General features: G+C 47.3%; 2 protein-coding genes across 6 annotated transcripts; both read left to right on the top strand.

Annotated features, from left to right (window-relative positions):
- The first annotated feature begins 1,905 nt into the window (after nt 1-1,905).
- On the top strand, nt 1,906-9,295 carry ssuh2rs1 (ssu-2 homolog, related sequence 1). Of its 2 annotated transcripts, XM_052059859.1 has the most exons (13): nt 1,906-2,220; nt 2,323-2,387; nt 2,890-2,994; nt 4,705-4,780; nt 4,900-5,029; nt 5,108-5,168; nt 6,223-6,344; nt 6,438-6,500; nt 6,577-6,659; nt 6,771-6,863; nt 6,951-7,056; nt 8,302-8,409; nt 8,537-9,295. In XM_052059859.1, exons 1-13 carry the CDS (start codon nt 2,198-2,200, stop codon nt 8,675-8,677), a joined length of 1,176 nt encoding a protein of 391 aa, XP_051915819.1. In that variant the 5' UTR covers nt 1,906-2,197; the 3' UTR covers nt 8,678-9,295. The 2 variants fall into 2 exon arrangements, with proteins under 2 accessions (XP_051915819.1, XP_051915820.1); XM_052059860.1 differs by lacking the exons at nt 1,906-2,220; nt 2,323-2,387 and adding an exon at nt 2,396-2,657.
- A 63-nt stretch (nt 9,296-9,358) lies between these two features.
- LOC127596887 (DDB1- and CUL4-associated factor 1-like) lies at nt 9,359-24,075 on the top strand. 4 transcript variants are annotated; one of them, XM_052059855.1, is made up of 25 exons: nt 9,359-9,565; nt 10,182-10,299; nt 10,379-10,455; nt 10,553-10,626; nt 11,606-11,719; nt 13,146-13,283; nt 13,427-14,020; nt 14,171-14,272; nt 14,350-14,508; nt 15,633-15,812; nt 15,883-16,092; nt 16,176-16,345; nt 16,418-16,542; nt 16,624-16,859; nt 18,840-19,924; nt 20,005-20,203; nt 20,284-20,366; nt 20,434-20,518; nt 20,620-20,853; nt 20,958-21,051; nt 21,120-21,224; nt 21,346-21,419; nt 22,351-22,446; nt 22,851-23,097; nt 23,176-24,075. In XM_052059855.1, exons 2-25 carry the CDS (start codon nt 10,187-10,189, stop codon nt 23,232-23,234), a joined length of 4,653 nt encoding a protein of 1,550 aa, XP_051915815.1. In that variant the 5' UTR covers nt 9,359-9,565; nt 10,182-10,186; the 3' UTR covers nt 23,235-24,075. The 4 variants fall into 4 exon arrangements, with proteins under 4 accessions (XP_051915815.1, XP_051915818.1, XP_051915816.1 ...); XM_052059858.1 differs by having other exon boundaries at nt 9,360-9,565; nt 23,179-24,075; XM_052059856.1 differs by having other exon boundaries at nt 9,362-9,445.
- Nucleotides 24,076-27,573: the final 3,498 nt, after the last annotated feature.

Raw genomic sequence — 27,573 nt, 5'->3', positions numbered from 1 at the left:
GTCATCTCGCAGTGTTTGCTAAATGCTCTTGTCCAACTGGGCCCCAAGTTGAGCATTCGCCGACAGAGGAAACAGGGCAGGAGCACTCAGGGCAGAATCGTGCTTTGTGTCAACATGTTGTTCTTTCGCAATCGGTGACTCACTGGAACACACGCAGTCAGTACACACACACACACATCTCCAGAAGTTTAACATCAAAAGCTTCGCAAGTCGCCATTCCGTTCCAGTACGATTTCTGTCCCCATGTGTGTTTGTCAGGGTGGGGAGGGGCGGGGCGAGTCTATCAGTTACCTTTCAACTATTTATCCATTTTGTGTTTATATTGCACTTAATTGAACGGTGGTAGTTTTTTTTTCTTATTTCTTCTTTCTATGTACATTCTTGCTGCTGGAGGCTGTAAATTTCCCCAGTGTGGGACAAATAAAGGATATCGTATCTTATCTTAACTACTGGCAGATTAGGTCAGAATTAGTACACCGAAGAACGTATTTCAAACGTACATTGGAACATACTGAAATTACGAAATGTCCTTCCATACCTATTTGTCATGTCCTTGTTTACGATGATACTAATGCAGCTTTGAAGATGGGCAGCGAGGAGGCTTGCCCAATGTTCAGTGGGAGGTCATTCCAGAGAGAGGGACCAGCAACAGAAAAGGCTCCATCCCCTCTGAGCCAGTGGTGGTTCTGGATCAATTTCACTGAGGGGGCCAGGCTGGGGCCAGGGGTTTTGATGGGGGATGGGGGGGCACATTCAACCCAAGGCTAAAAAGACAGATTTGAAATCTTATTTGACTTTTTATTTCTTTAGACTTTGAAATTGTAGTCATAACATTACAGTGATGAAAAAAAAAACAGTATTAGGAGGCCTAAAATGTCTGCAAGCGTAACAATACGTGTCCATCTGTTGAGAATATTCAAGCCAGGGGATGATATGGCACCAGCCTGCCGGGGACAAAAATTGCAAATACACTGAAGCTACATGTTTTACATGCATATAATTATCCTTATATGCATATACATGTATAAGCATGTATATGCTTATAGCATACAAGCTAAACTTAGCTTGTAGCAGACGTGTGCACATTTTCAGCATGACGTCTCTGATCCACTGGTGAAAGGACACTTTGATCCTCTCCTCTTTCATCTAGAACTGCTTCAGACAACAAAGTGTATGCAGAAAATTGGTGAAGATTGAACGACTGCCTGTGTCCTATGTGTTGTCTTGTGTTATTTTTGTTATTTTGACTTCAAAATGGCGCCGCGAGAGTGGCTGCCTTTCCAGCAGCTCCTATATTTTGTTGTTCTACTTCTTACTTTCATAACTTTGCTGCTGTGAATTGGGAATTTCTCCATTGTGAGACTAATAAAGGTTTTTCTTATCTTATCTTATCTTATCCCAATTTTAAAAGGCAATGTCTTATATATTGATCCTGTTAAATAAAAATTAAAATAAAAAGGGACACTAAAAAAGTTACACGCACACACACGTAAATAGCAATTCGTGTCGTGGTAATTTCCTTCTCTGCGGACTGCTTCTCATTTTCCCGCTCATTTTTAAGTGGCGCAGCGCACTAAAGGGTCCGACTAGAATGTTAAATCACGTACTTTGGTTCCACCTTTCGCGTCGGCGACTCGGCACGACTCCGTAATCTACGGTCGGGGGGGGGGGCATAATCGGTGCTACAGGGGCACCCCCCCCCCCCCCCCCCAAGAACCGCCACTGCTCTGAGCCTCAGTTTAGTTCTTGGTACTTCTAATAATGTCTGGTCCGCAGACCTGAGGCGCCGGATGAGCTCAGGGAGGTAAACTGGCGCGAGATTATTCAGAGATTTGTTGACATTGCACTGTGTTGTGATTTTCTGTGCTGCGTGGTGACACCGAATACAAATTATTGGACGCTTTACAAGAGATCAGATGTGCGCGCGCCTCCGGAACACCCCTTCTGGTTTTCTGAAAAGGGGGCTGGCTGTGTTGGGAAATCGGATTTCGACTATACGCCGCGGTGACCTCTGCAATCGCCAGCACTTCAATTTGGCAAGTGGAACGGGACGTTTTCGCTGACATTGTGTTTTCAGACGCGTGATAAAAAAAAAGGTAAATGATTTGTTTTTGGGTCACATGATGACAGTGGCGATAGAGCGGCTGTGAAGTTCTCTTTGCGTTGTTTGTTTTCAGAGCGTAAGGAACGCGACAACATGGACTACAAACCAATTATGGAGTGAGTGTTTGAAAGTTTGCGTTTTGTCAAGTAGCGGCTCTCGTGACGGCTCGTCCCGCTTTGGCCTCCTCTTTGTTTACTTTCGTTTTCCTTTCCAACTAGCCACGGAAGGTCGAGTTACGGCGTGCCCAATCCGGGTTATCTCCCATCAGCCGACGGTCCTTCTGGTATGTGCGAGGATGAAGACTTTTCAGGGGGCCTTAAAACTTACAAGGACGCTTCATCGGGAGCGTGTCCGTTTAAGAAACGATGTCATCGTACACTTCCGCGCACTATACACGCCTTGACGTCAGCTCATGTCTTCACGCCGCGCATTAGTGACAAGTACGCCGGAGGGGGTGTTGTACCAGCTCTGTATTTTGAGGGCTGAAATCTACGAGTCTGTATTTGGGGTTTCCAAACAACCCCGATGGATTATAACAATTCGGAGGGGCAAGGTAAGTCACAATACACGCGCGCACTCGCGTATACATCGTCGGGGGAGTGGAAACGGGATCCCCGTCAAACTTTTACCTGAATGTCAAATGGAGACGCAACCAGACCGAAGTAAAATGATTTAGTTTTCCCCTTTTTGCCGGTTTACCGATTTTTGCTTATCGTGTGCTGAGTTGCGCGCTTTAATGGCGATATGAACGTTTTTCCTGAACTGGTTCCTCTGGTTCGTTTCAGCATTGTTTGCCCCACCCGCGCCTGACTCTCAAGGGCCAAGCGCTCCGCCAGCCAGCATGTTTGATAACATGCCCGGCTACGAAGGCACCGTGGCGGGCGGAGGAGGTCAGTATGGAGCTCGAACCGCATCGCATCGGTACAAGTCAACCGCTCCTCAAACGTCAAGTGGCTTGAAGCGGAACGCGATGGGAGATGGCGATTGGTCAATTCACCAACTTGCCGTACTTGGAATGTCTTTCCCAATTTGGCTACTTGATTCGCATAAAATGTTAGAGGTGTTCAAAACCGGTGTGCCTCCCATATTCGGGAAGGGAGGTATTAGTTGAAAACAATTGGTTTGTTATTATGTCTTGAGTTTTGCACACCTGTCAACTTTTCGGAATGCCAACCTGTATAAACGACCAAAAAAAAAAAATCCTAATAAAGAACAAAAAATCCTTATAACATACCAAAGGATTTTATATGTCAAAATAACGGCAGAAAAAAACCCCACAAAATTTTCAATGATATTTATTGTAGATATCTAAAATACAGTGTGTGGTTAATGTCTAATCATCATTTTACTTAGTGGCATTACTGTGTTAAGATAAGATAAGATACCCTTTATTCGTCCCACACTGGGGAAATTTACAGCCTCCAGCAGCAAGAATGTATGTAGAAAGAAGAAAGGAGAAAGAGAAAAAAAAACAACAAACATCTTTCAATTAAATACAATATGAACACAATGGATAAATCTCAGTAATATTTACAATTTTCCTTCACATCATTTAATTATTATTATTATTATTATGATTGTTATTTTTTATTCATCAGCCTGACAGCAGTCGGTAGGAACGAGCGTCGGTATCTCTCCTTCTTGCAGCGCGGGTGTAACAGTCTCTGGCTGAAGGAGCTACCAAGTGCTGTCAGGGCGGGCTGGAGGGGGTGGGAGGGACTGGCCATCATAGCTTTTAGCTTAGTTAGCATCCTTCTGTTGCCCACCTCCTCCAGAGTGTCAAGGGAGCAACCCAGGACAGAACTGGCCTTCCTGACCTCATAGTTGTATTCCTGCGTTACTTTTTTCACTAACTCCAAATCATTTGGAGTTGGTGAAAAAAAAAAAACTCAGAAATTTTCAGAATCCGTAGGATTTGTGCGATAGGGCCATATACATAAGATTCACCACAAAATCCGTATGAACTATGGCTAAACCGTATGGTTTTGTAGTACTGTGCTCTTTTCTAATGCAAAAGGGTAACGAAGATTTTCCAATGAGACGAAATTCCATTTATTGAGGCTTGATCAAGCCACACGGCGTAATACCTCGAACAGAATGTCCTTTTCATTCCAAATCCGATCACAATAAGACCCGCTGAATGTCATTTCCATTTTGTCAATGGTGGAATCGACGTGAGAGGAGGATTTGCTTCATTTTAGCTGCGTCCATCACGTCAGCCACACACGATGATTTCTGCATTTGAGAATCTGCTTCACGTGTCATCCACGGCACTCCAAAGTGAGCGCTCCATTGCGGCTCTTGTGTCATGTGTACTGAGACGAGTCCTACGACTCCTCTCCAGCTGCTGTTTCAGAGTCTCTTGGGGTCAAAATGTATAGTCCCACTCCACTTATCACACGGTATTGAAGAACTAAAAATTGCGCAATTGGTCAAAGTGGTTGTTTTTTTCTAACACTTTTGAGGCAAATGGGAGGCGCATGGGAGTCGTGACTGAATGCACTTTGCTTGGATTATTTCGACGTTCTTTGTTTTGCTGAAGCCCCACTCACAATCGGGCCCCATATGAAAAAGATGCTAACTTTCCATCCCGCTCCTAGGTGGATTTCTGCCCCCTCCGATGCCAACGCATCCGACTCCTCAGCCTCCACCGGGACCTGAACAACCGCAATGGAAGTAAGGCTCAAATTTTGTTCTCCTCTCATGAAAAACCAAAGGTGTGTGTGTGTGTGTGTGTAGCGAATACAGTGAGGCATCCTTTTAAAGCATGCGTGTCCGTCCACTGCTGCTCGCAGTATTCCGTCAATAAGTGAGGCTACGGCGCGGGAGGCGTTTGCACTGTGGGTCTCCAGCAAGTGTTGTTATAGTTCGGCACCGGCAAAAGATGGAGTGATCACCAACATGGAGGCTTTCAACACCTACAGGGTAAAAGGAAGACGGCGTTCCTCAAATTGCAATTGAATTGGACCGTGCCATTCATTTTGATGACTTTCATTTAAATAGTACCGCTTGGAAACGTTCACCGAATCGAGATCGACCGAGTGGAGTCATGAGCCGTATAAGGGTAGGTTCACGCTTCCCTTGTGCATGTCCCGGGCTCTCGTTCGACGACGGATGTTTCTCTTTTGTTCATTACATCTGGCTGGCGTGATGGATTGAATGAATGAATGAATGATGAACGACAACATTCTTTGAAGTCAAGATGGCGCCCGAGTAGGCAGCCGTCAGCAAGTGCTCTCATGAGCCTTGCTTTTTTTGTTGTTTTTGTGTTTCTTTTGTCACTTTGTGTTTGTTGTTACGTCGTGTGGACTTGATGTGGACCTTTTTCAGCATTTTTTGGCCACGACATTCATCAAGGAGGAGACTCTGTGCTTGGTGGTTGCGCCTTCTCGGCAGCATGGGTATACCAGCACTGTTTTTGACTGGAGGAATGTCGGCGCCATTTGACTGTCGTTGCTGGACAGTCCCGGGGCGCTTGTGTCTTGGGCCTGTAATGGGCAGCATTTTTCACAGCCCCGCTTTGTTCAGCGGAGAGATCGGTGCTGTTGAACGGTCTGCGGCTGGATGGATGGATGTCTTGAGGAGCCGACGATGAGAAGAAAGGAGCGGATGCGGATTTGGAGCTGGGAGTCGCAGCTTGGAGTTTGAAGCGGATTACGTGGGACAGGAGAAGTGAACTAATCTCTTTTCGTCAATGGATGCTACAGCTTTGTGTTTGCTTTCAAAACTTAGCTTGTAGCAGACGTGTGCACATTTTCAGCATGACGTCTCTGATCCACTGGAGAAAGGACACTTTGATCCTCTCCTCTTTCATCTATAACTGCTTCAGACAACAAAGTGTATGCAGAAAATTGGTGAAGATTGAACGACTGTCTCTGTCCTATGTGTTGTCTTGTGTTATTTTTGTTATTTTGACTTCAAAATGGCGCCGCGAGAGTGGTTGCCTTTCCAGCAGATCCTTTATTTTGTTGTTCTACTTCTTACTTTCATAACTTTGCTGCTGTGAATTGGGAATTTCTCCATTGTGAGACTAATAAAGGTTTTTCTTATCTTCTTTTCTTAACATGAAAATGTCGTCGGCTATTTAAGGCACCGCAATGCTATTTTCTTTGTTTCAGGCCAGCCGGTGGATGCATACGCCCAACCTCCTCCGGGGCCCTGGGACATTCCTGCAACGGCCCCCAGTTTTTTTACCGAGAGTCAACAGATCATCAAAGTTCCCTACACTTCCTCTATGAAGGTTCAAAATTCCCTCTTATCATTTGAAACGCGTTCAAGCCAGCAAGAGAGAGAGAGAGAGAGAGTTGTTTTGTTTTTTTCATTTCATCAACAGAGCTGTCACGTTTGCATGGGAATGGGACGGACAACTTGCAAAGACTGTACCGGCGCAGGCAATGTAAGTCATCATTGCAAGACGCATGAATGGGTGGCACCTTTAGTCACAACTGCTGGGTCGCTTTCCTTTCTGGTAGAAAGTTTGCTGGGTATGCAACGGGGCCGGTTTCCGCCATGGAAACGAGCGATGCAATACTTGCTTCGGCAGAGGGCGGGAAAAGTAAGGAAAACCTTTTTTTTTTTTTTTTTTTTTTCATCCAACCTTTGCTTCCAAAGTCTGTCTTGTAATACCTTCAATTGACAGCGTTTCTATCCTTACACTGTTCTACAGCTGCCACTTCTGCCACGGACAAGGATTCAAGCAATGCCCCACTTGTCATGGAAAACAGCAGCTTTTGGTCTATATCAACCTCACCGTAAAATGGTGGCATTTCCTTTGCTTTTTTTGGTTGTTTTTTTTTTGTTCCCCCTCAGTACCAGTGATCAAGCAAAACTATACTATACATTTCAGGACCAACAACTCGGATGACTATGTCGTGGAGCAATGCAGTGGACTTGACTTGAATAACCTGAGCCAAGTGTCTGGCAGGGAGGTTTTCAAGGACTCTCAGTACTTGGTAAGAATTTTGTCACAGCAGATGCTTAGACTGTATTATGTTGCACGCTCTATAGACAGACGGTATGGTGACACCTGGCCATTACAACAGCAGGAAATGAAAAGGAATTGTTGGCCAACTGTGCCTTTTACAACTTCCCAGGCTGCAAAATGTCTATCGGTGGGATTTTTGTGTTCAGAGGTCCAACTATCCTTGATTGACCTTGTTCTGTTTCATGGAGCAGAAAAGGGCCTTCACCAAACTTTTCACATGGAATGGTCCCGACTGGCCTCTATATTTTGCTTGATCTGCAATAAATGGTACTCCATTTTATTCAAACATGCACAGGCAGCCAATGGAGGGAGGGCAGAGCAGGAATTGTGCTCCCTCTAAAGCAGGGGTGTCCAAACTTTTTGCCAAGGGTGCCAGATTTTATGTGGTAAAATGTCGGGGGGCCGACCTTGGCTGACATTCTTTACACTGAACAACAATATTGTTCAATAAATTTTAGTAAGCCAGTCTGTTTCACATTTCCATTTTTATTTTAATTTCAACAATCTTGAGAATTTCTTTTGGTTCATTTGAAACAGGTATATCACATGCAACCGCTTATTCGCTTGACTTTTTCTTAAACAGAAGTCTCCTGAGTGCAAATGGATTGATTTGAAACACAAAATGTATCACCGTGACTTTTCAATAGTCACAAAACCTTTGACTCGAACAACGGGGAAATGAACAAGCAATACACATATCCACAACTGCAAGGATCATTTGAAATATGACATATCAGTCAATATAAACACGGAGTGATGTCTTGTTAACTCGTGAGTGATGCCCTCTAGTGTCTAAATGCTATTACTCATTTAGCCACTAGAGGGAAGCAGTACTCTGAAACATCACTCACCAGTCTACGAGACCTCAGTCAATGCAACACGTGTTCCATTGCGCCCAACCTGCGGGCCAGACGGCACTGATTTTATGACGGGGGCCGAGGGCCGGATGAAATTGGACCGCGGGCCGGACTTTGGACATGCCTGCTCTAACGTATTTTGTATTTCAGAGGCGACCAACTATTTTTTTGAACCAATCGGAGCCGTATTAATGAATTGGCTAAGCCGCGAAACATATGATAACACTTATTTTGATCAGTATAAATTTAAACAACTATTTATTTATTTATTTGACCTTCCTGGCTAAAGCAGAAGGCTAACACGGATACAGTATTCAAGGACCTAATTGTGATACAGTTCCTGTGACCTTGTTCAGGTTTATCCAGTGATGGGGTTCCCGGACCCTGCTGTGGTGAATGCCGCACAGCGTTTAATCGGCGAACACCAGGGCAGGTTCTCCCAGAGCGGTCGCATTCTTCATCAGGTAATTCATTTTTAAGCATCTTCATTTGTAGCTGCATATAATTTCATTCAAACATCATTTCACCATGAGTGCTCAATTGAAGGTCTGTGGTTTTGGGTAACTTTTGCCGACTCTTCTGTGTGTCCAGCGTCAAACTATCGAACTGATCCCTGTCACCAAAGTGACCTACTCGTGGAAAGGGAAAACACACGTTTACTTTGTCTATGGAAATGAATTTAAAGTCAATGCAGACAACTACCCTGCCACCTGTTGCTGCGCAGTGATGTAACTGCAGAAGCCGATGTGTCCCTATTGTTCTCTCTCGGTAATGATGAAATCTTAATCAATGCAGACACCCACCTTGCCACCTGTTGCTGCACAGCAATGTCAGTGCAGAAGCCAATATGTCCATATTCTTCTCTCTCCTGACGATGAAATCCAAATTGAAATTGTATGCTTGACGTATTGACTATATGACAGTATATGGTATGTCCATAAAAGTCTGAATGATATGAAGAGAAAGGTCTTGCTACCCAAGCATAGCAAAGCAAAGCATATCGTTAAAAATGCTTGACCATGTCTTTCATCATACTTTCCTGTATACAGAACTTTTTTTTCTTGTTGTATTTTTCTAAATCAACCCATGTATAACTTCTGTGTCAATGTTTCAAACAAGCGCATTTCATAACAGGTTATGAATATCGTTAAAAATGCTCAATGAGTACAACCATCTATTTAATCATACATTCCTGTATACAGAACTTTCTTTTATTGTTGTATTTTTCTAAATCAACGTGTGATTTCTGTGTCAATGTTTCAGACGAATGTATTTTATTACACGCTTTGACTAATGTTTTGTATAATTAAGACTGCACGTGCTTTTGAATAAATACTCGTACAACCTGTATTCAATGAGAAATTCTAATGTTATTTCGTCGTGTTTTGCTTCGTGTGTTGTCGTCATAATAAGTTGACTGTCGCAGCTGATGACGTTGAGAACGTGTTCGCCATAATGACAGTAAACCATCAACAAAAAAGCCACATTGCACATTTTACGGTTTGGCTGTGAAATCCCCCCCAATACCGTTTGCTTGCAGCGGTCGGGTCTGGATCCGTATCGTCCTCATTAAACTTTGGAAGCCTCTGGCGAAACTGAAGAAGTGAGCGGAACAGCGAGGTGATGTTAGCATGTTAGCTAGCTAAATAATCAGCTTTGCCTGCGATGCCGCTAGCGCATGGCTAATGCCAACAGTTGAGCTAATGTACGGACTCGTCGCCGTGGTTCCCACATTGGTTTGTTTAACACGGCGCGGGTGTGCACGTCAAAAGTCAATACAAGAGTGGGTTTTAAAGTGAACACGTGTACGTCGTCATGGGTAGTCCGACTCCATTTAGCTTCCTTGTTTAGCCGAGGCGCAGCGACTCAAAGAGCTCACCTTGTTTACATCATCCGAATGCGAGTAAACGCATAACGTGTTGCTTCAATCAGAACGACTGCTCCGTCTACTTGCTTCCAGTGTTCTTGTTTTCGATCACTTCTGTATTTTTGACAGTTGTGGTCCACGGAGACCGCCGCACCTGCTAACAGACAATCTGTCTGTTGAGCTACAAAATGTATCCTAAAATAGTTTCCGGCTGATTGGGTTCAAGTACTGCTTTCTTCTCAAAGGAGTTCCGCTCATTGTTCTTTGATTGTAAGCCACGACTTAATAGCTGCTGAGGCGCATATGTACGGAATGGGGTATAGAATTTGATTTCGAATTGAGTGTTCATTTTCCTGTGGTTCCTTATAGGAGTTATGGCGTTGGCATCTGCCAGTGTGGACTCCAAGGCAGAGCTGACTGCTCTATTGGAAGAGTGGGAGAGGCAACAACAAGGCAGCACACAAGAGCTAGTGAACATCCTCACCAAGTAAGTGTGTCGGAGTCTTCGGGTTCACCATTTTTTTCCATTTGGCTTGACGGGGGGGTCATGATTATCAAACTTTCAGAATCTCTGAGCTCGTTGAGAAGGAGACCGAAGAGTACCACAAAGTGGACCCAGACCCTTTTGATGATCGACATCCCGGTATGATAAAGAAAACACAACGAGAAATATCTTTGGAGGTTGTTTATGTATCCTTGTACATATGATCATGTCGATTCTGGTCCTTCTTTGCCACTAGGGAGAGCTGATCCAGAATGTGTACTAGGGCATTTGCTCAAGATCCTCTTTAAGAATGACGACTTCATGAACACAGTAAGGATGGTTGGAATAGGTGTATTGTAGAGGTGGGATGGTACAGGGACCTCAGGTGTTAGGCCGTGGTTCGGTGCCTGTTTTGTGCAAAAGGGGGCCTTTTTTCTCTCTCCTCTTCAAGATTCCGTTCTTTAAACGCAGCCCTTTTGAATGTTAAACTGCCCCTGACTCCTTGATTTCTTGATTACATGCGACTATACGGTATCTTACAACATGACGAACAAATTCAACCCTACAAAAAAAACAAACAAACTAGTGTCGCCGTTAGTTGAAGCCTAAATCAGTTGGTCATGCCGGCACCCAACTCGGGCATAACCAATCAACCAATGCTCAATCCAACTGTTCAATTTTTGTTGGGAATTAAAACTTGAGTGGGATTAAGTGACCGCAGCGACCCATCTTTAGCCACAGAAAAGGTGTGAAGGTTTTCACTCATAAATTGTTCTTACGAGTTATTTTCTGACGTTCATGCTAAAAGGCATGGTAGGTGTGTTTAAAATCATTCTCGAGAGATGCTTGTAGTGTTGCTGGTGTTGCATCTTCGACATATTTCCGGTGTGTGTCCAGTAAGCATTTTATGACAATATGAACACATGAAGCTTGGTCACACTGCCAGGGTTTCCATAAAAAGTACTACGGTAGTTTCAAGTTATGCTAGCAGACAATAAAATGTCAGCAGTTTTAACACTGGAGATTAAAATGAAGCCAGGGCTGCTTCAAATTTGTCTCTCTCAAATCCTCTTGCTCGTGGATACATGAGCTGCACAACCGAATGCAGTTACAACTGTGAGTGGGTGAATGTAGGACAGGATCACACATGCACCGTCAAGGCGATATGAATGGTAGGGGTTGGGAGGCTATTAGGGTGTATTGTCCCGTGCAGAACGTACTGAACACAGAGTACCATCCCATTGCTAAAATACGTAATAAAAGGAAAATAAACTTGAAAGTGTTTCACCCCATTTATTTTCCTACATAGTTGGTGAATAGCTACGTGATGGCCAGCAGAGAATTTGCCCTGAATGCAGAAGCTTGCCGCCTGCTTCAGAACATCATGCCTGGCCTGGAGACGGCGGTGGTCTTTCAAGAAAAGGTACATTACTGCTATCGTTGAAATGAACGAGACAATAATGCGTTTCCTTTCTGGTGTCTTAAACATCACATTCAAGATTCAGACTACTTATGAATGCAATTAAAGACGTTGTAGAGCAACAAGAGGCGAGCAGCGGCATTTTGGACCAACTGGAATGGAGGATTGTCTGACGCCAAAGTTTTATAGTAATCCAGCCGGGATGTGACAGAGTGCTTCAAACTGCTCACCAGAGAAAGGAGAGGCTTGACCATAGCCAGCTGCCTAAGATGAAAGAAGCTGGATTTAACAGCGGCACCAATTTGCTGGTCCAATTTCAAATCACTGTGCTTTTGAAGACCCAAGTTGGAGACTGTTGGCTCAACATAAGGCGGCCCAAGTCCGCAGCACGGGATGTACAAAGGCCACTGGGACTAAACACCATCACCTCTGTATTCTTTTCATTAAAATTCAGGAAATGTAGTGCCATCCAGGTCTTGATTTCCTCCAGACAGGATCCAAGTGGCCTCCATCAGAAAGCATCTTTTTTTTTTTTTTGCTAAGCGGTACATTGATCTGACAGTCATCCACAGAGCAGTGGAAGGAAATGGAGCCAGTGAGAACAGCAGAGGCCCCACAATTGAGCCCTGTGGAACACCACACCACAGTGGGGCAGTTTGTGACTCAGAGCAAACAAGGCCAACACAAAAGGTTTTGTCAGAATCACGGTTTTTAAAGACTCTCATTCAGTGACTGCTGAAATCAGTGCAAGCACTTCAATACTGTGGGCATAGTTTGAGGCAGGCTCATAAAAAAAAAAGGCTGATTGCAAAGTTTGTAATACCGAAGAGTCAATATCCCCGTCAATCAGCTGTTTTCCACATTCATTCATTCATTCATTAATTCATTCATTCATCTTCCAAGCCGCTTGATCCTCACTAGGGTCGCGGGGGGTGCTGGAGCCTATCACAGCTGACTTCGGGCAGTAGGCGGGGGACACCTTGAATCAGTTGCCAGCCAATCGCAGGGCACACAGTGACGAACAACCATCCACACCCACACTCACACCTCGGGACAATTTAGAGTGTTCAATCAGCCTGCCATGCATGTTTTTGGAATGTGGGAGGAAACCGGAGCACCCGGAGAAAACCCACGCAGGCCCGGGCAGAACATGCAAACTCCACACAGGGGAGGCCGGAGCTGGAATCGAACCCGCTACCTCTGCACTGTGAAGCCCACGTGCTAACCACTGGACTACCGGGCCGCCCATGTTTTCCACATTTTTTTTTTTTTTTTTTTTTGAGGGAAGGGGTTGTTTGTAGAGTCAGAGTCCAGCTTGCAAGCAAGGTCCATTTCCACACACTTTTCCTTATTTCGGTGTCAATAAATTCAATGTTGAATATGCATTCACTAGCCCTTCCTTGTAACTTTCTGGTTTGGTTCTTTTCAGGAGGGAATAGTTGAAAGGTTGTTCAAGTGGGCTCAGGAGGCTGAGCAGCCCCTCCGAATCTATGCTACAGGCTTGCTGGCTGGTGCCATGGAGAACCAAGACATTGCAGCCAACTACCGAGAAGAGAACTCTGTCTTGGTCAGTAGGGGGGCTGCTAGGCTCTGGCTTCCCCTCCTCATGAATGAATGATTGGAAACGGTTACAATGTGTAACTCCTCCTTTCATCCGCACCATATCCGTCATGTTCAATCGGCTTGTTTTTCCATTTTCTTCGTTCGCAGGTGCCACTGATGCTGCACCGCTTGCGTGAGCTGCAAGATAAAGACGCAGAGACGAAAAGAGAAATCAAACGTCCCAGTCCCAGAAAAACGCTGAGTGAACCTTTGCTGCCTTTGGATGAGGAGACCCTCGACGGAGGCTTTGAAAAGTCCTTCTCGCTCGGCCAAAACGGCGCTGAAACGGAAGGACGAGAACCCGAGGAGGACCTTGAAATGAACCTGTCCGCCCTGGAGCCCGAAAAGGAGCTTCCCTTTCATCCCAACGCCCCTCTCAAGGCCAACAGCTGCGCCCCCTCCGTTGTGAAAACCATGATGAAGCCCATGTCGGCCCCGGGATCACTCGTGCACCTCGGCGCCTCTGACGCTAATAGTTACCCAAAAAGAAAAGCGGAGAAAGAGAGTGGCCGCTCGGCCAAGCACAAGTTGACTTTCTCCCTGCCGGAACCGGAGAGGAACGTGAGCGAGCTTTCCAACAGCAGCTGGTCCGAGATGAGCCCGTGGGTGATCGGCAACAGCTACCGTTTATACCCTCTCACCCCCGAGATTGAACAGAGACTCATTTTGCAGTACCTCACTCCACTGGGAGAATATCAGGAGGTTGGTTGCTCTTTTTTTTTTCAGCACTGACAAGTCCTTAACCAGGGCTGCTTGGCAAATGTTTGCATTTTCATCAGCCCATTTTGTGCATTTCAAAAGTGTGATTGCCCCCCCCCCCCCCCCCCCCACCCCATAATCATCTCCCTGCAGCTGTTGGCAGTGTTCATGCAAATGGGAGCCCGGGAGCTGCTGATGCATTATATGGATCTGAAGCAGACCAACGACGTCCAGCTCACATTTGAGGCCCTCAAGGTGAAGTCCTGCGGCCGCAGCCACAAACTCCCATCGAAATGTAATTGTTTTTTTTGGTTTTTGCTTTTCTCTCACAGTACTTGGCGTCTCTTCTGCTTCACAAGAAGTTTGCTGCAGAGTTTGTGGCGCACGGAGGAGTTCAGAAATTGCTTGAGATCCCCAGGCCCTCTATGGCTGCCACTGGAGTGTCCCTGTGCCTCTACTACCTTGCCTATAACCAGGACGCCATGGAACGGGTATTTAAAAAAAAAGGGGGGGGGGGTCGGGGGATATGCTTATAGACCAAAAATAGTGTCAATGTTTTTACAGTGGAGTATTACATGAGCAATTTGGCCATTTTGTTTTATGCATTGTATACTTAAGAAGTATAAACTCTTTAATCCTCTAGATTAGTAATGAGCATCCTCTCGATATATCGTGCGTGTGTAGTGGATATAAAACATTTACACACCCGTGTTCAAATGGCAGGTTTTTGTGATAGTTTAAAAAAAAAAAAAGACCCCAAGATGAATCATTTAAAAACTTTACATGAGATTGTAAAATGTATTCTGGTCCCACGAAAACAAGCTGGACTTTATTTTTATGCTCCACATAAAATGCCGACACAAGAACGACACCGAAGCGCGCCGGTGGCAGCGTCATGCTTTTGGAGGCTGTGCGGTCTGAGTCGACGGGGAGGGAATTGCAAACGGTTCAAAGTCTCGGTCTGCGTCGCGCAAAACAAAATGTCGGCGAAAGTCTTTTGGGGGAACATCAGCAGGTGTGTGCTGACTCCCCATAAATCGGGAGCTTGAATCTGATCGCTTGGTTCCGAACATCACCGAATCCCAATCAGAAAAGGGGGTGCACAATTTTGCAAACATGTTTGATATAGGGCGGCCCGGTAGTCCAGTGGTTAGCACGTCGGCTTCACAGTGCAGAGGTACCGGGTTCGATTCCAGCTCCGGCCTCCCTGTGTGGAGTTTGCATGTTCTCCCCGGGCTTGCGTGGGTTTTCTCCGGGTGCTCCGGTTTCCTCCCACATTCCAAAAATATGCATGGCAGGCTGATTGAACACTCTAAATTGTCCCTAGGTGTGAGTGTGAGCGTGGATGGTTGTTCGTCTGTGTGCCCTGCGATTGGCTGGCAACCGATTCAGGGTGTCCCCCGCCTACTGCCTGGAGACGGCTGGGATGGGCTCCAGCACCCCCGCGACCCTAGTGAGGATCAAGCGGTACGGAAGATGAATGAATGAATGAATGAATGTTTGATATATTTTTCGTGACCCCCCTCAAAGATGATTTTTTCCCCCCCAACTCAGTTGTGCAAATATTAGGTCACGCCAACGGCGACGTTGTGATGTTGTGACCTTTTCTCCCAAGGTGTGCATGCTGCCCCACTCGGTTCTGGCGGACGTGGTCGGCTACACGCTGTGGCTGCTGGAATGCTCGCACGCGTCCGGCTGCTGCCACGCCACCATGTTCTTCTCCATTTCCTTCTCCTTCCGCGCTGTGCTGGAGCTCTTTGACAAGCAGGACGGGCTGAGACGTCTCGTCAATCTGGTAAAGCCCGAGCCGGCCGGCTCGCCCCGCTCGAGCCTTCCCGACGCTGACGTCTCCCGACGGCTTCCAGATCAGCACCTTGGAGATCCTGAACACGGACGACCAGGGGGCGCTGCTGAGCGACGACGAGATTTTCTCCAGCAGGCAGACGGCGAAGCACACTTGCATGGCGCTGCGCCGCTACTTTGAGGCCCATCTGGCCATCAAAGTGGAGCAGGTGAAGCAGTCCCTGCAGCGCACGGAGGGAGGCGCGCCCATTCACTCGCAGCCCTATTACAAGGTTTGTTTTCTGAGCAGTCGGACGCATTACGGCCCCCCCCCACCCCCACCCTCCGCTCATTTGGCTTCTCTCCTCGGTCGCAGGCGGTCAGTTACAGCCGCGAGCAGGTCGTAGAGATGATGGAGTTCATCATCGAGCACGGCCCTCTCCGCTTATATTGGGAACCGGCGGAGGTCTTCCACAAACTCTCTTGCGTCCAACTCCTTCTTCAACTCATTTCCATTGCATGTGACTGGAGGACCTACTACGGCAGGTGTGGTGGATGGAGCATGAAACGACTTTGAGCGTAGATCTCTTAAGTCGAGTTCCCTTTGTTTTCCTGCAGGAGTGACACCGTGCGCTATGCTCTCGACATCCTGAGTATCCTCACGGTTGTGCCAAAGACTCAAATGCTGTTATCCGAGACCATTGCCGTCGTCGACGAGGGCGGGACTACCATTTCCAGCGCAGGTACGCCTGCAGAGTTTTGCTGTTTAAGCTCATAGCCATTTAAAAGAAGCCTACGCCCAATTCGTTCATTTTTGATTCCAGGAATGAACATTGTCCTCGCAGTGGCCGAGGGAGAAGTGTTTGTGAACGACGCGGAGATCCAGAAGTCCGCCCTGCAGGTTGTCATCAACTGTGTGTGCGCTCCCGACAAACGCATGTCCAGCATTGGGAAGTTCATTGCGGGCACTCCCCGTCGTCGCCTCCCTCACATGACCAAAGCTAGCGAGAACGTGCTCACAAAGATGTGGAACGTGGTGCAGTCCAACAACGGCATTAAGGTACTTTCTTTTCCTGCCATCCAGTGATGCCATTTGTTTGTGAACCTGAATGAAGTGGCGGAGTCGCACCCCCCCAAGTTAAAATGCACCTGTGGTCATTGGAATGCAAGCCCCCTTAAAACGCAAGGGACGTACCTCAGCTACCTCAATACGCTTGACAGCAAGCGGTAGTTTTGGCAACTTTTCCAAAAACGGACTGAGCTGTTTCTTGCCATTCCCACTTGGAGTTGACCGTCAAACGAAGCGTAACACCGAATTACGCTTTTGTTTGTTTCGCTTCATGCTAACAGACGTGGTAGCATGCCAAAGAAGGGCTAACTAATCGCATCGGCGTCGCAGCAACCCTGAAACAAGGCCTCTTTGACCAGTGGAGTATGCACTGGTGTATGCATTCTTTATCCTCTACAAAGAATGGCTTCATTTCTGTGAGTTACTGAGCAGTTTTGATTGGCTCCACGTATGAGGATGACGCTTGTGTGTCATACTGCCCCCATGTGGCCAAGGGATGCATACCAGAAGGAGGGGCACGGTGTTCATTGAATTGAAGCGAAAACAAAACAAAAATTTTCATGCTCCACATTCAATCCAATGATGTCATTATTGTATGATTTTATAAAATGCGATAAATTACTCGGTGCGATTGTCCTTGCTGATAAACGTTGGTTGGGTTTCTTTCATTGCAGTCCGGGGGGGAGAAAAGGGATTTGAAATAGGAGCGTTTTGAGCTACGAGCATAGTCACGGTACGAATGAAAGCTGTAGCTCAAGACATCGCCATGCGCACGTTTATTAGCATTAAAGGAAACAAACAGAAATTGTAAGCACCAAAGGGCTGAACTATGACTTCCCTCAGTTTTGCTATTGCCATTAAAATGCGCTGATTCTTTATCAAAATCCTTTTTTTTTTTAAATCAAATACAATTAATACATTTAATCTGCATTCAACAACAAGGGCGGCCCGGTAGTCCAGTGGTTAGCACGTGGGCTTCACAGTGCAGAGGTACCGGGTTCGATTCCAGCTCCGGCCTCCCTGTGTGGAGTTAGCATGTTCTCCCCGGGCCTGCGTGGGTTTTCTCCGGGTGCTCCGGTTTCCTCCCACATTCCAAAAACATGCGTGGCAGGCTGATTGGACGCTCTAAATTGTCCCTAGGTGTGAGTGTGAGTGCGGATGGTTGTTCGTTTCTGTGTGCCCTGCGATTGGCTGGCAACCGGTTCAGGGTGTCCCCCGCCTACTGCCTGGAGACGCCTGGGATGGGCTCCAGCACCCCCCGCGACCCTAGTGAGGATCAAGCGGTTCGGAAGATGAATGAATGAATGAATGAATGAATACAATTCAACAATATCAGATGTAATACAGTGGCGTGTTTCGGTCTCATATGTTAAAGTAAAAACAAAGTGGACTAGCTTCAGGACTTTTCAACACTTTGACTACGACTAGCTGACAAAATCCTGCCAACGTTAGTAAGCCACAAATCAGATGATGACAATCATGTCAACCATTCATTCATTCATTCATCTTCCGTACCGCTTGATCCTCACTAGGGTCATGGGGGGTGCTGGAGCCTATCCCAGCCGTCTTCGGGCAGTAGGCGGGACACACCCTGAATCGGTTGCCAGCCAATCGCAGGGCACACAGAGACGAACAACCATTCACACTCACGCTCACACCTAGGGACAATTTAGTGTGTTCAATCAGCCTGCCATGCATATTTTTGGAATGTGGGAGGAAACCGGAGCACCCGGAGAAAACCCACGCAGGCCCGGGGAGAACATGCAAACTCCACACAGGGAGGCCGGAGCTGGAATCGAACCCGGTACCTCTGCACTGTGAAGCCGACGTGCTAACCACTGGACTACCGGGCCGCCTTCATTTCAACCAATCGGTGCCTTTTGTCAATTTTGACAGCAAAATAGCGATTTCAAGGATAAGCCAACCCCCGGAATGCCTTTGTCAACGTCTCTCACCCCCCCCCTTCCATAGGTTCTGCTGTCCCTGCTGACGGTGAAGATGCCGATTACAGACGCGGATCAGATCCGGGCGCTGGCCTGCAAGGCCCTGGTGGGCCTGTCTCGCTCCACTTCCGTCAGGCAGATCATCAGCAAGCTGCCCCTGTTCAGCAGCGGCCACATCCAGCAGCTCATGAAGGAGCCCGTCCTGCAGGACAAACGCAGCGAGCACGTCAAGTTCTGCAAGTTTGCGGCGGAGCTCATGGAGAGGATATCGGGGAAACCCTTGCTGATCGGCACCGACGTCTCCCTGGCGTGGCTGCAGAGAGCCAGCGTGGTGGCCCAGTCCCGGATCGCCTTCCCCGAGAAAGAGCTGCTCTTGCTCATTCGCAACCACCTGGTCTCCAAAGGCCTCCACGACACGGCCGGCGCCCTCACCAAGGAAGCCGATCTGCCCGCGACGTGCCCGTCTCATTCCTCGCTGGCCGCTTCGCCGTTTGCCTGCGCCGTGGCCCTGGTGCCGCCGCCCATCGCCAGCCTGCCTCGCACGCCGCGGCTGGCCAACGGCGTCGGCTCCAGACTGGCCAATCATCCCTCGCACTCATCCGGTGCGTCGCCGGGCCACTTGCAAGCGCGCCCCTCCGTGCTGCAATCCACCGCCGCCGCCGCCGCCGCATATTCCTCCTCGGCGTCGTCGGCGTCGGCGCCCCACTGCTCCAACGGCTCCCCTCTGATTGGCCGAATCGTTTTCTCTCGCGAGCGGCACACGTGGGGCGGCGGCGCCGGCTGCAAGAAGCCTCGGGTGCTGCGGCAGAAGTCGGACCACGGCGCCTTCAGCCAGACGCCGGCCATGAAGAAGCAGTTTGACAGGCACATGCCCTCCCCCCCCGCGCTGGACGGCATCATCACCGAGTACCTGCGGGAACAGCACGCGCGCTGTAAAAACCCCGTGGCCACCTGCCCGCCTTTTTCTCTCTTCACCCCCCATCAGTGCCCCGAACCCAAACAGAGACGACAGGCGCCGCTCAACTTCACGTCCCGGCACCTGAGGAGGGTCATCTACCCCAAATATGGCGGCGCCGACGGCGGATGCTTCGACCGACACCTCATCTTCAGCAGGTCGGCGCGCAAAGCCGCCCTCGCCGCTCGCTCCTCCTCTTTTTTTCTCGCTTTGACGCCCCTTCCGCGCTTGTCCGCAGGTTCCGTCCCATCTCCGTTTTCAGGAAAGCCGACGAGAACGAGAGCGGATTCACGTGCTGCGCCTTCTCGGCTCGCGAGCGCTTCCTGATGCTCGGGACCTGCGCGGGACAATTGAAACTCTACAACGTGTTCACGGGCCAGGAGGAGGCCAGCTACAGCTGCCACAGTTCGGCCATCACTCACCTGGAGCCCTCTCGGGTACGACCGCGAGGCCGCCCGGCCGCCTCGCCGCCGCGCTCGCTTGCTCGTCACTTGAACGCCTCTCGTTTGGCTTTTAGGATGGCTCCTTGATTTTAACTTCGGCCTCCTGGAATTACCCGACGTCCGCGCTGTGGGGGATGAAGTCGGTGTTCATCATGAAGTGAGTCGCTCGTCGCGCCAAGCGGTTGTCGGCCTAACAGCTGACTTGCCATGATTGTTGTCCGCAGGCATTCCTTTCTGGGCGACCATTACGTGGAGTTCAGCAAGCTGTCCCAAGATCGCGTCATCGGGACCGAAGAGCAACTGGCGCACGTACGTAGCGCCTCCGCATCTCCCTGACGGCACGGAATATTCCAAAAGACGGCATCAGATCCTGATACGTCGTCTCACCGCGAAAACGCTTCTCTCTTTAGATTTATGACATCCAGACGGGTCAGGTGACGCTGACCCTAAATAACCCCGACTTGGCGAATAACTACAAGAGGAACTGCGCCACCTTCAACCCCACCGATGACCTGGTGCTGAACGACGGCGTGCTGTGGGACGTGCGCTCCGCTCAGGCCATCCACAAGTTTGACAAGTTCAACATGAACATCAGCGGCGTGTTCCACCCCAATGGCCTGGAGGTCATCATAAACACGGAAATTGTATCCTCTTTTTTTTTTTTTAATCTTCTGGAACAGTCCATTCATGCCGCTCCGGTTTGCTTCGAGTCCAACGGAATGTAGCGTTCCTTAATCTGAATTCTTAGTGGGACCTGCGAACCTTCCACCTCCTCCATACGGTTCCTGCTCTGGACCAGTGCCGGACAGTCTTCAACAACAACGGCACCGTCATTTACGGAGGTGAATAAATGCCCCAATGTGCCGCCAGAGCGCCCCTGAATCCGCTTTTCACCCGCGTACGTCTGCAGCAATATTACAGGCTGACGACGAAGACGACATGATGGAGATGCAGATGAAAAGTCCATTTGGGTCGTCCTTCCGGACCTTCAACGCCACCGACTACAAACCCATCGGTATGGCTGCTCACCGGTCTCGTGCCTCCGTCTTGTCCTCCCAAAAGATATTATCCATGGTTACTTTACTAACGTCATTGTGGGGTGTTTTTTATTTTTATTTTTTCATTCTCCCTCCCAGCCACCATTGATGTCAAGAAGAATATTTTTGATCTGTGCACAGACTCGAAAGACTGCTACCTTGCTGTGATTGAGGTACGGTTGCATTTCCAATACGTTGAACCAATTTCTTCCTCGGCTTCCCCGGAAAGGTTTTTTCAGGGGTGCTGGAAAGGAGGCTCCGTCGGGAAGTGGAACAGCTCTTCATCCTTAGCAGGGTCCTCGAGGGTATGAGGGAACTCACCCAAACAGTCTACCCGTGAGGGTTGGACGCCGCCAAGGCTGCCCTATGTCGCCGATTCTGTTCACGGCCTTTATGGGCAGAATTTCTAGGCGCAGCCGAAGCGTCGAGGGAGTCCGCTTTGGTGTCCTCAGTATTGCATCTCTGCTTTTTGCAGATGATGCGGTACTGTTGGCTCCTTCAAGCGGGGCTCCCCAAATCTCACTGAAGCGTTTCGCAGCCGAGCGTGAAGCGGTTGGGATGAAAGTCGCCACCTCCAAATCTGAAACAAAAGTCCGAAAAAGTCGGAAAAAGGGTGGAGTGACCCAAGTGGAGGAGTTGAAGTATCTTGGGGTCTTGTTCACCAGTGATAGCGCTCGATCGAGAGTACGTTCCATCCCTCACCTACGGTCACGGGCGATGGGTCGTCACCGGAAGAGACGAGCGGCCGAAGTGAATTGTCTCCGCAGGGTGTCCAGGCTCTCCCTTAGAGATAAGGTGAGAAGCTTGGTCATCCGTGAGGGGCTCAGATTCGAACCCTTCTCCCCCACGTGGAGAGGAACCAGATGAGATGGCTCGGGTATCTGATTAGGATGCCTCTCTGGTGAGGTGTTCCGGGCATGGAGGCCCCAGGACATGCTGCCCCGGGAACACCTGGCAGTCCCCGGGAAGAGCTGAAAGAAGTGGCTGGGGAGACGCAAGTCTGGGCTTCCCTGCTAAAGCTCTTGCCCCCGCCACCCGACCCCGGATAAGCGATGGATGGATGGATTTCTTAACAAATGCTAAAACAAAGCTTTTATTTTGTAGAACCAAGACTCCATCAACACGGACACGGTGTGCCGCCTTTATGAAGTTGGCCGACAAAGACTGGCGGAGGAAGAAGAGGAGGATGAGGAGGATCAGGTATTTATTGCATCGTTCCAGTCGATCAACAGAACAACGTCGTAGGAGAGGATGACTTGATAAAAGAGGCCGGCGACATGGCTACTTGCGTATCAGGACGTACGCGGTCTTGAAGTTAAAGAGAGCGTTAGGACGGAGGTTTTACGTAGCTTCAAGCAGACGTAGGACCCGGCCATAGGCCGCGGGAGCCGCACGAGCTTCGCGTCAACAAGCTTCCCGTCGCTCGAGATCATGAACTCAGTCACTCCCAAAGACGTTTTTAGACGTCTTTTCAGACTTGGTCCCCCGTGAGCCGAAACCCAAGGCGACAAATGCCCCAAAATTTGTTTTCTCCACGAGAGCCTGGCGGCGGCTCCCTGAGCCCAAAAGTGTACGATGACATCTCTGGTCCTTTGCCGCCCCAGGAGGACGACGATCAGGAGGAAGACGACGACGACGACGACGACTCGGATGACGACGTGGACACGGATCCTCTCATCGCGGAGCTCGAGAACGAGAACGGCGGCGATGACGACGACGAGGCCAACGACGAGTTCTCCCCCTCCGATGAAGAAGTGGCTCGCCTCCTCGAGGAGGACTTGGACGGAGGCGACGACGACGACAATGACGACGACTCCGACATGGAGGATGCCGAACTGGACGTGGACAACGGTACGTGCGGCTTCTCCCCCCCCCCCCCCCCCCCCCGCTTCCCGCCTTTGTAAGTCATGACTTTCTTTCACCCTCAAGCAGACAGCTCCGACAACTCCGACCTGGAAGATGACATCATTCTGTCCCTCAACGAGTGAGCGCCGACGGGCCGCCGGGACGGAGAAACCGGGCCGCGGGTCCAGACCTCGGCATCGCGGGCGCCGGCTTCGGAGGAAGAGGCCACCAACGAGAGCCGCGTCAGAAGATGCAATGGACCGAGGGATCGGACCGAGGAAGATTCTCAACCGTAACGAAAAACGCCCACGATTGTATGCCGTGAGAAGAGTTTTAGAAGAAGGCGTGATGTGGAGGCTGCTTTGAAAACCTTTGATTTATTTTACTCTCAACCAACCCTTTTATTTGTTTTTTCTGACGGTGACGGGAGCAACTGGCAATTGCGGGGCTGCACTTGTGTTTCGAAAGAGTGTCACGGTAGACTGGACTGGTAGTCACCGATGCGCTTGGTTTTTGGGTTTTTAGCCTGCTATGTCCATGCAGCAGTTGCTGTTCCGTAACGCGGCCTTTATGCTTGAAGAGGATTCAAGAATCACCCTCCTGCCTCGCTGACCTCAACCAAATGAACGCTCGACTTGACAAAACTGCCAAAATGCCTCCTGCGCAATTCCCCCCCCCCCCCACCCCAACCGCGTGCGCTCTCAAACTTTCACGGCTGTCCCTCATCTCGCACCCGGTACGCTTTTGTTTCTAATAAATAGATGGCAACCTTTTTGGGCTTTTGAAAAGAAAAATGGCACAAAATGACGACGCCATGTCCTGGGGTGGGGGTAATAAAGTGTCAATATTTGGGGTTGAAAAAAAAAAATCTACTTTGATTTCAAGTTTGTTTCCAGGTCGATTCAATAATTGAGGGGGTAAAAACAAAAGATCTGGCTCAATTTTAACAAGCCATGCGAAGAGTTGATTGTTTTTCTAAGCGATTCTGCCTTGTAGCTGTTCATTTTATCAGCTTTCTCCGCCCCCACCCCCACGGGAAGATGACTTGATTTTCTTGAGAGGTTTAATGTACAGCTTGTATGTACCTAAAGTATTTTCCTAAAAATAAAACTTATACAATACAATACGTGCTGATTTATATAGCGCTTTTACAACAGCGGCAGCTGTAACATTTGATTTGTGTTCCACTTGAACATTAGCGTCTAAAAACGCCTTACTATACATGGTCGGTTTTTTCGGCTAAAAACGCCTTACTATACATGGTCGGTTTTTTTCCAGCTAAAAACGCCTTACTATACATGGTCGGTTTTTTCGGCTAAAAACGCCTTACTATACATGGTCGTTTTTTTTCCAGCTAAAAACGCCTTACTATATACATGGTCGTTTTTTTGCGTCGAAAAACGCCTTACTATACATGGTCGTTTTTTTCCAGCTAAAAACGCCTTACTATACATGGTCGGTTTTTTCGGCTAAAAACGCCTTACTATACATGGTCGTTTTTTTTCCAGCTAAAAACGCCTTACTATACATGGTCGTTTTTTTCCAGCTAAAAACGCCTTACTATACATGGTCGGTTTTTTCGGCTAAAAACGCCTTACTATACATGGTCGGTTTTTTTCCAGCTAAAAACGCCTTACTATACATGGTCGTTTTTTTGCGTCGAAAAACGCCTTACTATACATGGTCGTTTTTTTCCAGCTAAAAACGCCTTACTATACATGGTCGGTTTTTTTTCGGCAAAAAATGCCTTACTATACATGGTCGTTTTTTTCCGTCGAAAAACGCCTTACTAAACATGGTCGTTTTTTTTGGCTAAAAACGCCTTACTATACATTGTCGGTTTTTTCCGTCGAAAAACGCCTTACTATACATGGTAGGTTTTTTTTCGTCTAAAAACGCCTTACTATACATGGTCGTTTTTTCTTGGCTAAAAACGCCTTACTACACATGGTCGTTTTTTTGGTCTAAAAACGCCTTACTACACATGGTCGTTTTTTTTGGTCTAAAAACGCCTTACTATACATGGTCTTTTTTTGGGTCTAAAAACGCCTTACTATCCATGGTCTTTTTTTTATCTTCGAAAAACGCCTTACTATTCATGGTCGTTTTTTTTTTCGGCTCAAAACACCTTTCTATACATGGTTGTTTTTTCTTGGCTAAAAACGCCTTACTACACATGGTTGTTTTTTTTGGTCTAAAAACGCCTTACTATACATGGTCGTTTTTTCTTGGCTCAAAACGCCTTACTATACATGGTCGTTTCTTCTTGGCTAAAAACGCCTTACTACACATGGTCGATTTTTTGGCTAAAAACGCCTTACTATACATGGTCGTTTTTTTTCCGGCTAAAAACGCCTTACTACACATGGTCGTTTTTTTGGTCTAAAAACGCCTTACTACACATGGTCGTTTTTTTTGGTCTAAAAACGCCTTACTATACATGGTCTTTTTTTGGGTCTAAAAACGCCTTACTATCCATGGTCTTTTTTTTATCTTCGAAAAACGCCTTACTATTCATGGTCGTTTTTTTTTTTCGGCTCAAAACACCTTTCTATACATGGTTGTTTTTTCTTGGCTAAAAACGCCTTACTACACATGGTTGTTTTTTTGGTCTAAAAACGCCTTACTATACATGGTCGTTTTTTCTTGGCTCAAAACGCCTTACTATACATGGTCGTTTCTTCTTGGCTAAAAACGCCTTACTACACATGGTCGATTTTTTGGCTAAAAACGCCTTACTATACATGGTCGTTTTTTTTCCGGCTAAAAACGCCTTACTACACATGGTCGTTTTTTCGGCTAAAAACGCCTTACTATCCATGGTCGTTTTTTGGGGTTAAAAACCTCTTGCTATACATGGTCTTTTTTTAATCTTCGAAAAACGCCTTACTATTCATGCTCGTTTTTTTTTCGGCTCAAAACACCTTTCTATATTATACGTGGTTGTTTTTTTTCCTCAAAAAAAGCCTTACTATACATGGTCGTTTTTTGGTCTAAAAACGCCTTACTATACATGGTCGTTTTTTTCCTCAAAAAAAGCCTTACTATACATGGTCGTTTTTTTGGTCTAAAAACGCCTTACTATTCATGGTCGTTTTTTTTTTCGGCTCAAAACACCTTTCTATACATGGTTGTTTTTTCTTGGCTAAAAACGCCTTACTACACATGGTTGTTTTTTTGGTCTAAAAACGCCTTACTATTCATGCTCGGTTTTTTTTCGGCTCAAAACACCGTTCTATATTATACGTGGTTGTTTTTTTTCCTCAAAAAAAGCCTTACTATACATGGTCGTTTTTTGGTCTAAAAACGCCTTACTATACATGGTCGTTTTTTTCCTCAAAAAAAGCCTGACTATACATGGTCGTTTTTTTGGTCTAAAAACGCCTTACTATCCATGGTCGTTTTTTTTGGTCTAAAAACGCCTTACTACACATGGTCGTTTTTTTGGTCTAAAAACGCCTTACTATACATGGTCTTTTTTTGGGTCTAAAAACGCCTTACTACACATGGTCGTTTTTTTGGTCTAAAAACGCCTTACTATACATGGACGTTTTTTTTTGTCTAAAAACGCCTTACTACATGATCGTTTTTTTCGGCTCAAAACACCTTACTATACATGGTCCTTTTTTCGGCTAAAAACACCTTACTCTATCTACATGGTCGTTTTTTTCCCAGCTAAAAACGCCTTACTATCCATGGACGTTTTTTTTGTCTAAAAACGGATTACTTCACAGGGTTGGGGTTTTTCGGCGAAAAACGCCTTACTAGATACATGGTTGGGGGTTTTTTTCCATCTAAAACGCCTTACTACATGGTCGTTTTTTTTCGGCTAAAAACGCCTTACTATCCATGGTCGGTTTTTTTTGGTCTAAATACGGATTACGTCACAGGGTTGGGTTTGTTGTTTTACTGCCGACAATGCTCGAGTCTTCTGTAAATAAGATAAGATATCCTTTATTCGTCCCACACTGGGGAAACCAGTGTGTGTTCGTTGAGTCCTGTCATCTTTGTCGAGCTCAAGGGTGTTTGTGAGCGACATCACTGAAGTGACATCCTCAAGCTAATTGCTCTGACAAACGGGTCGCTCGGCCTTGGCCCAATCAAGTTTGTGGGACCAACCTTTAGTCGACAATCAAAACAAATAACGCCGAGCGTTTTAGCGTTGTATCAACGTGTTTTTATTTATTTACAACCAAATATAGACTCGACAACAGGAACGACGACAAAAAAAACCTGGAGGCTCTACAAAATGTAGAAAACTTGTGCTCGTTTGTGTTCATGTTAACGTTTTGAATGAAAAAGATGAGGGCAGCTTTGGGTGGGGTCTCTGATGGGAAAGAAATAACCAGAAATGTCGTATTGTGGATGTGAAATACATCATTTGCGACAGCTCGTCCTGGAACTTTTCTGACGCACTTCATATGTCCTAGCGAGTTAAGACTTCAGGTGAATGAAAGGAGAATTGCTCATGATTCATAACAA

Source organism: Hippocampus zosterae, chromosome 2 (assembly GCF_025434085.1).
Source record: "Hippocampus zosterae strain Florida chromosome 2, ASM2543408v3, whole genome shotgun sequence".
NCBI lineage: Eukaryota > Metazoa > Chordata > Actinopteri > Syngnathiformes > Syngnathidae > Hippocampus > Hippocampus zosterae.
This window is presented reverse-complemented; position numbering and strand designations above follow the sequence as displayed.

What these genes read in the sequence shown, in the direction of transcription:
- ssuh2rs1 (XM_052059859.1), top strand. Translation starts at nt 2,198, where the DNA reads ATGGACTACAAACCAATTATGGA. An exon ending in GACTACAAACCAATTATGGA is followed by an intron (nt 2,221 to 2,322) that starts GTGAGTGTTTGA and finishes CTTTCCAACTAG; the next exon opens with CCACGGAAGGTCGAGTTACG. An exon ending in CACCGTGGCGGGCGGAGGAG is followed by an intron (nt 2,995 to 4,704) that starts GTCAGTATGGAG and finishes TCCCGCTCCTAG; the next exon opens with GTGGATTTCTGCCCCCTCCG.
- LOC127596887 (XM_052059855.1), top strand. Translation starts at nt 10,187, where the DNA reads ATGGCGTTGGCATCTGCCAGTGTGGACTCCAAGGCAGAGCTGACTGCT. An exon ending in ACTCGCAGCCCTATTACAAG is followed by an intron (nt 16,093 to 16,175) that starts GTTTGTTTTCTG and finishes CCTCGGTCGCAG; the next exon opens with GCGGTCAGTTACAGCCGCGA. An exon ending in AAGTCGGTGTTCATCATGAA is followed by an intron (nt 20,367 to 20,433) that starts GTGAGTCGCTCG and finishes TGTTGTCCGCAG; the next exon opens with GCATTCCTTTCTGGGCGACC.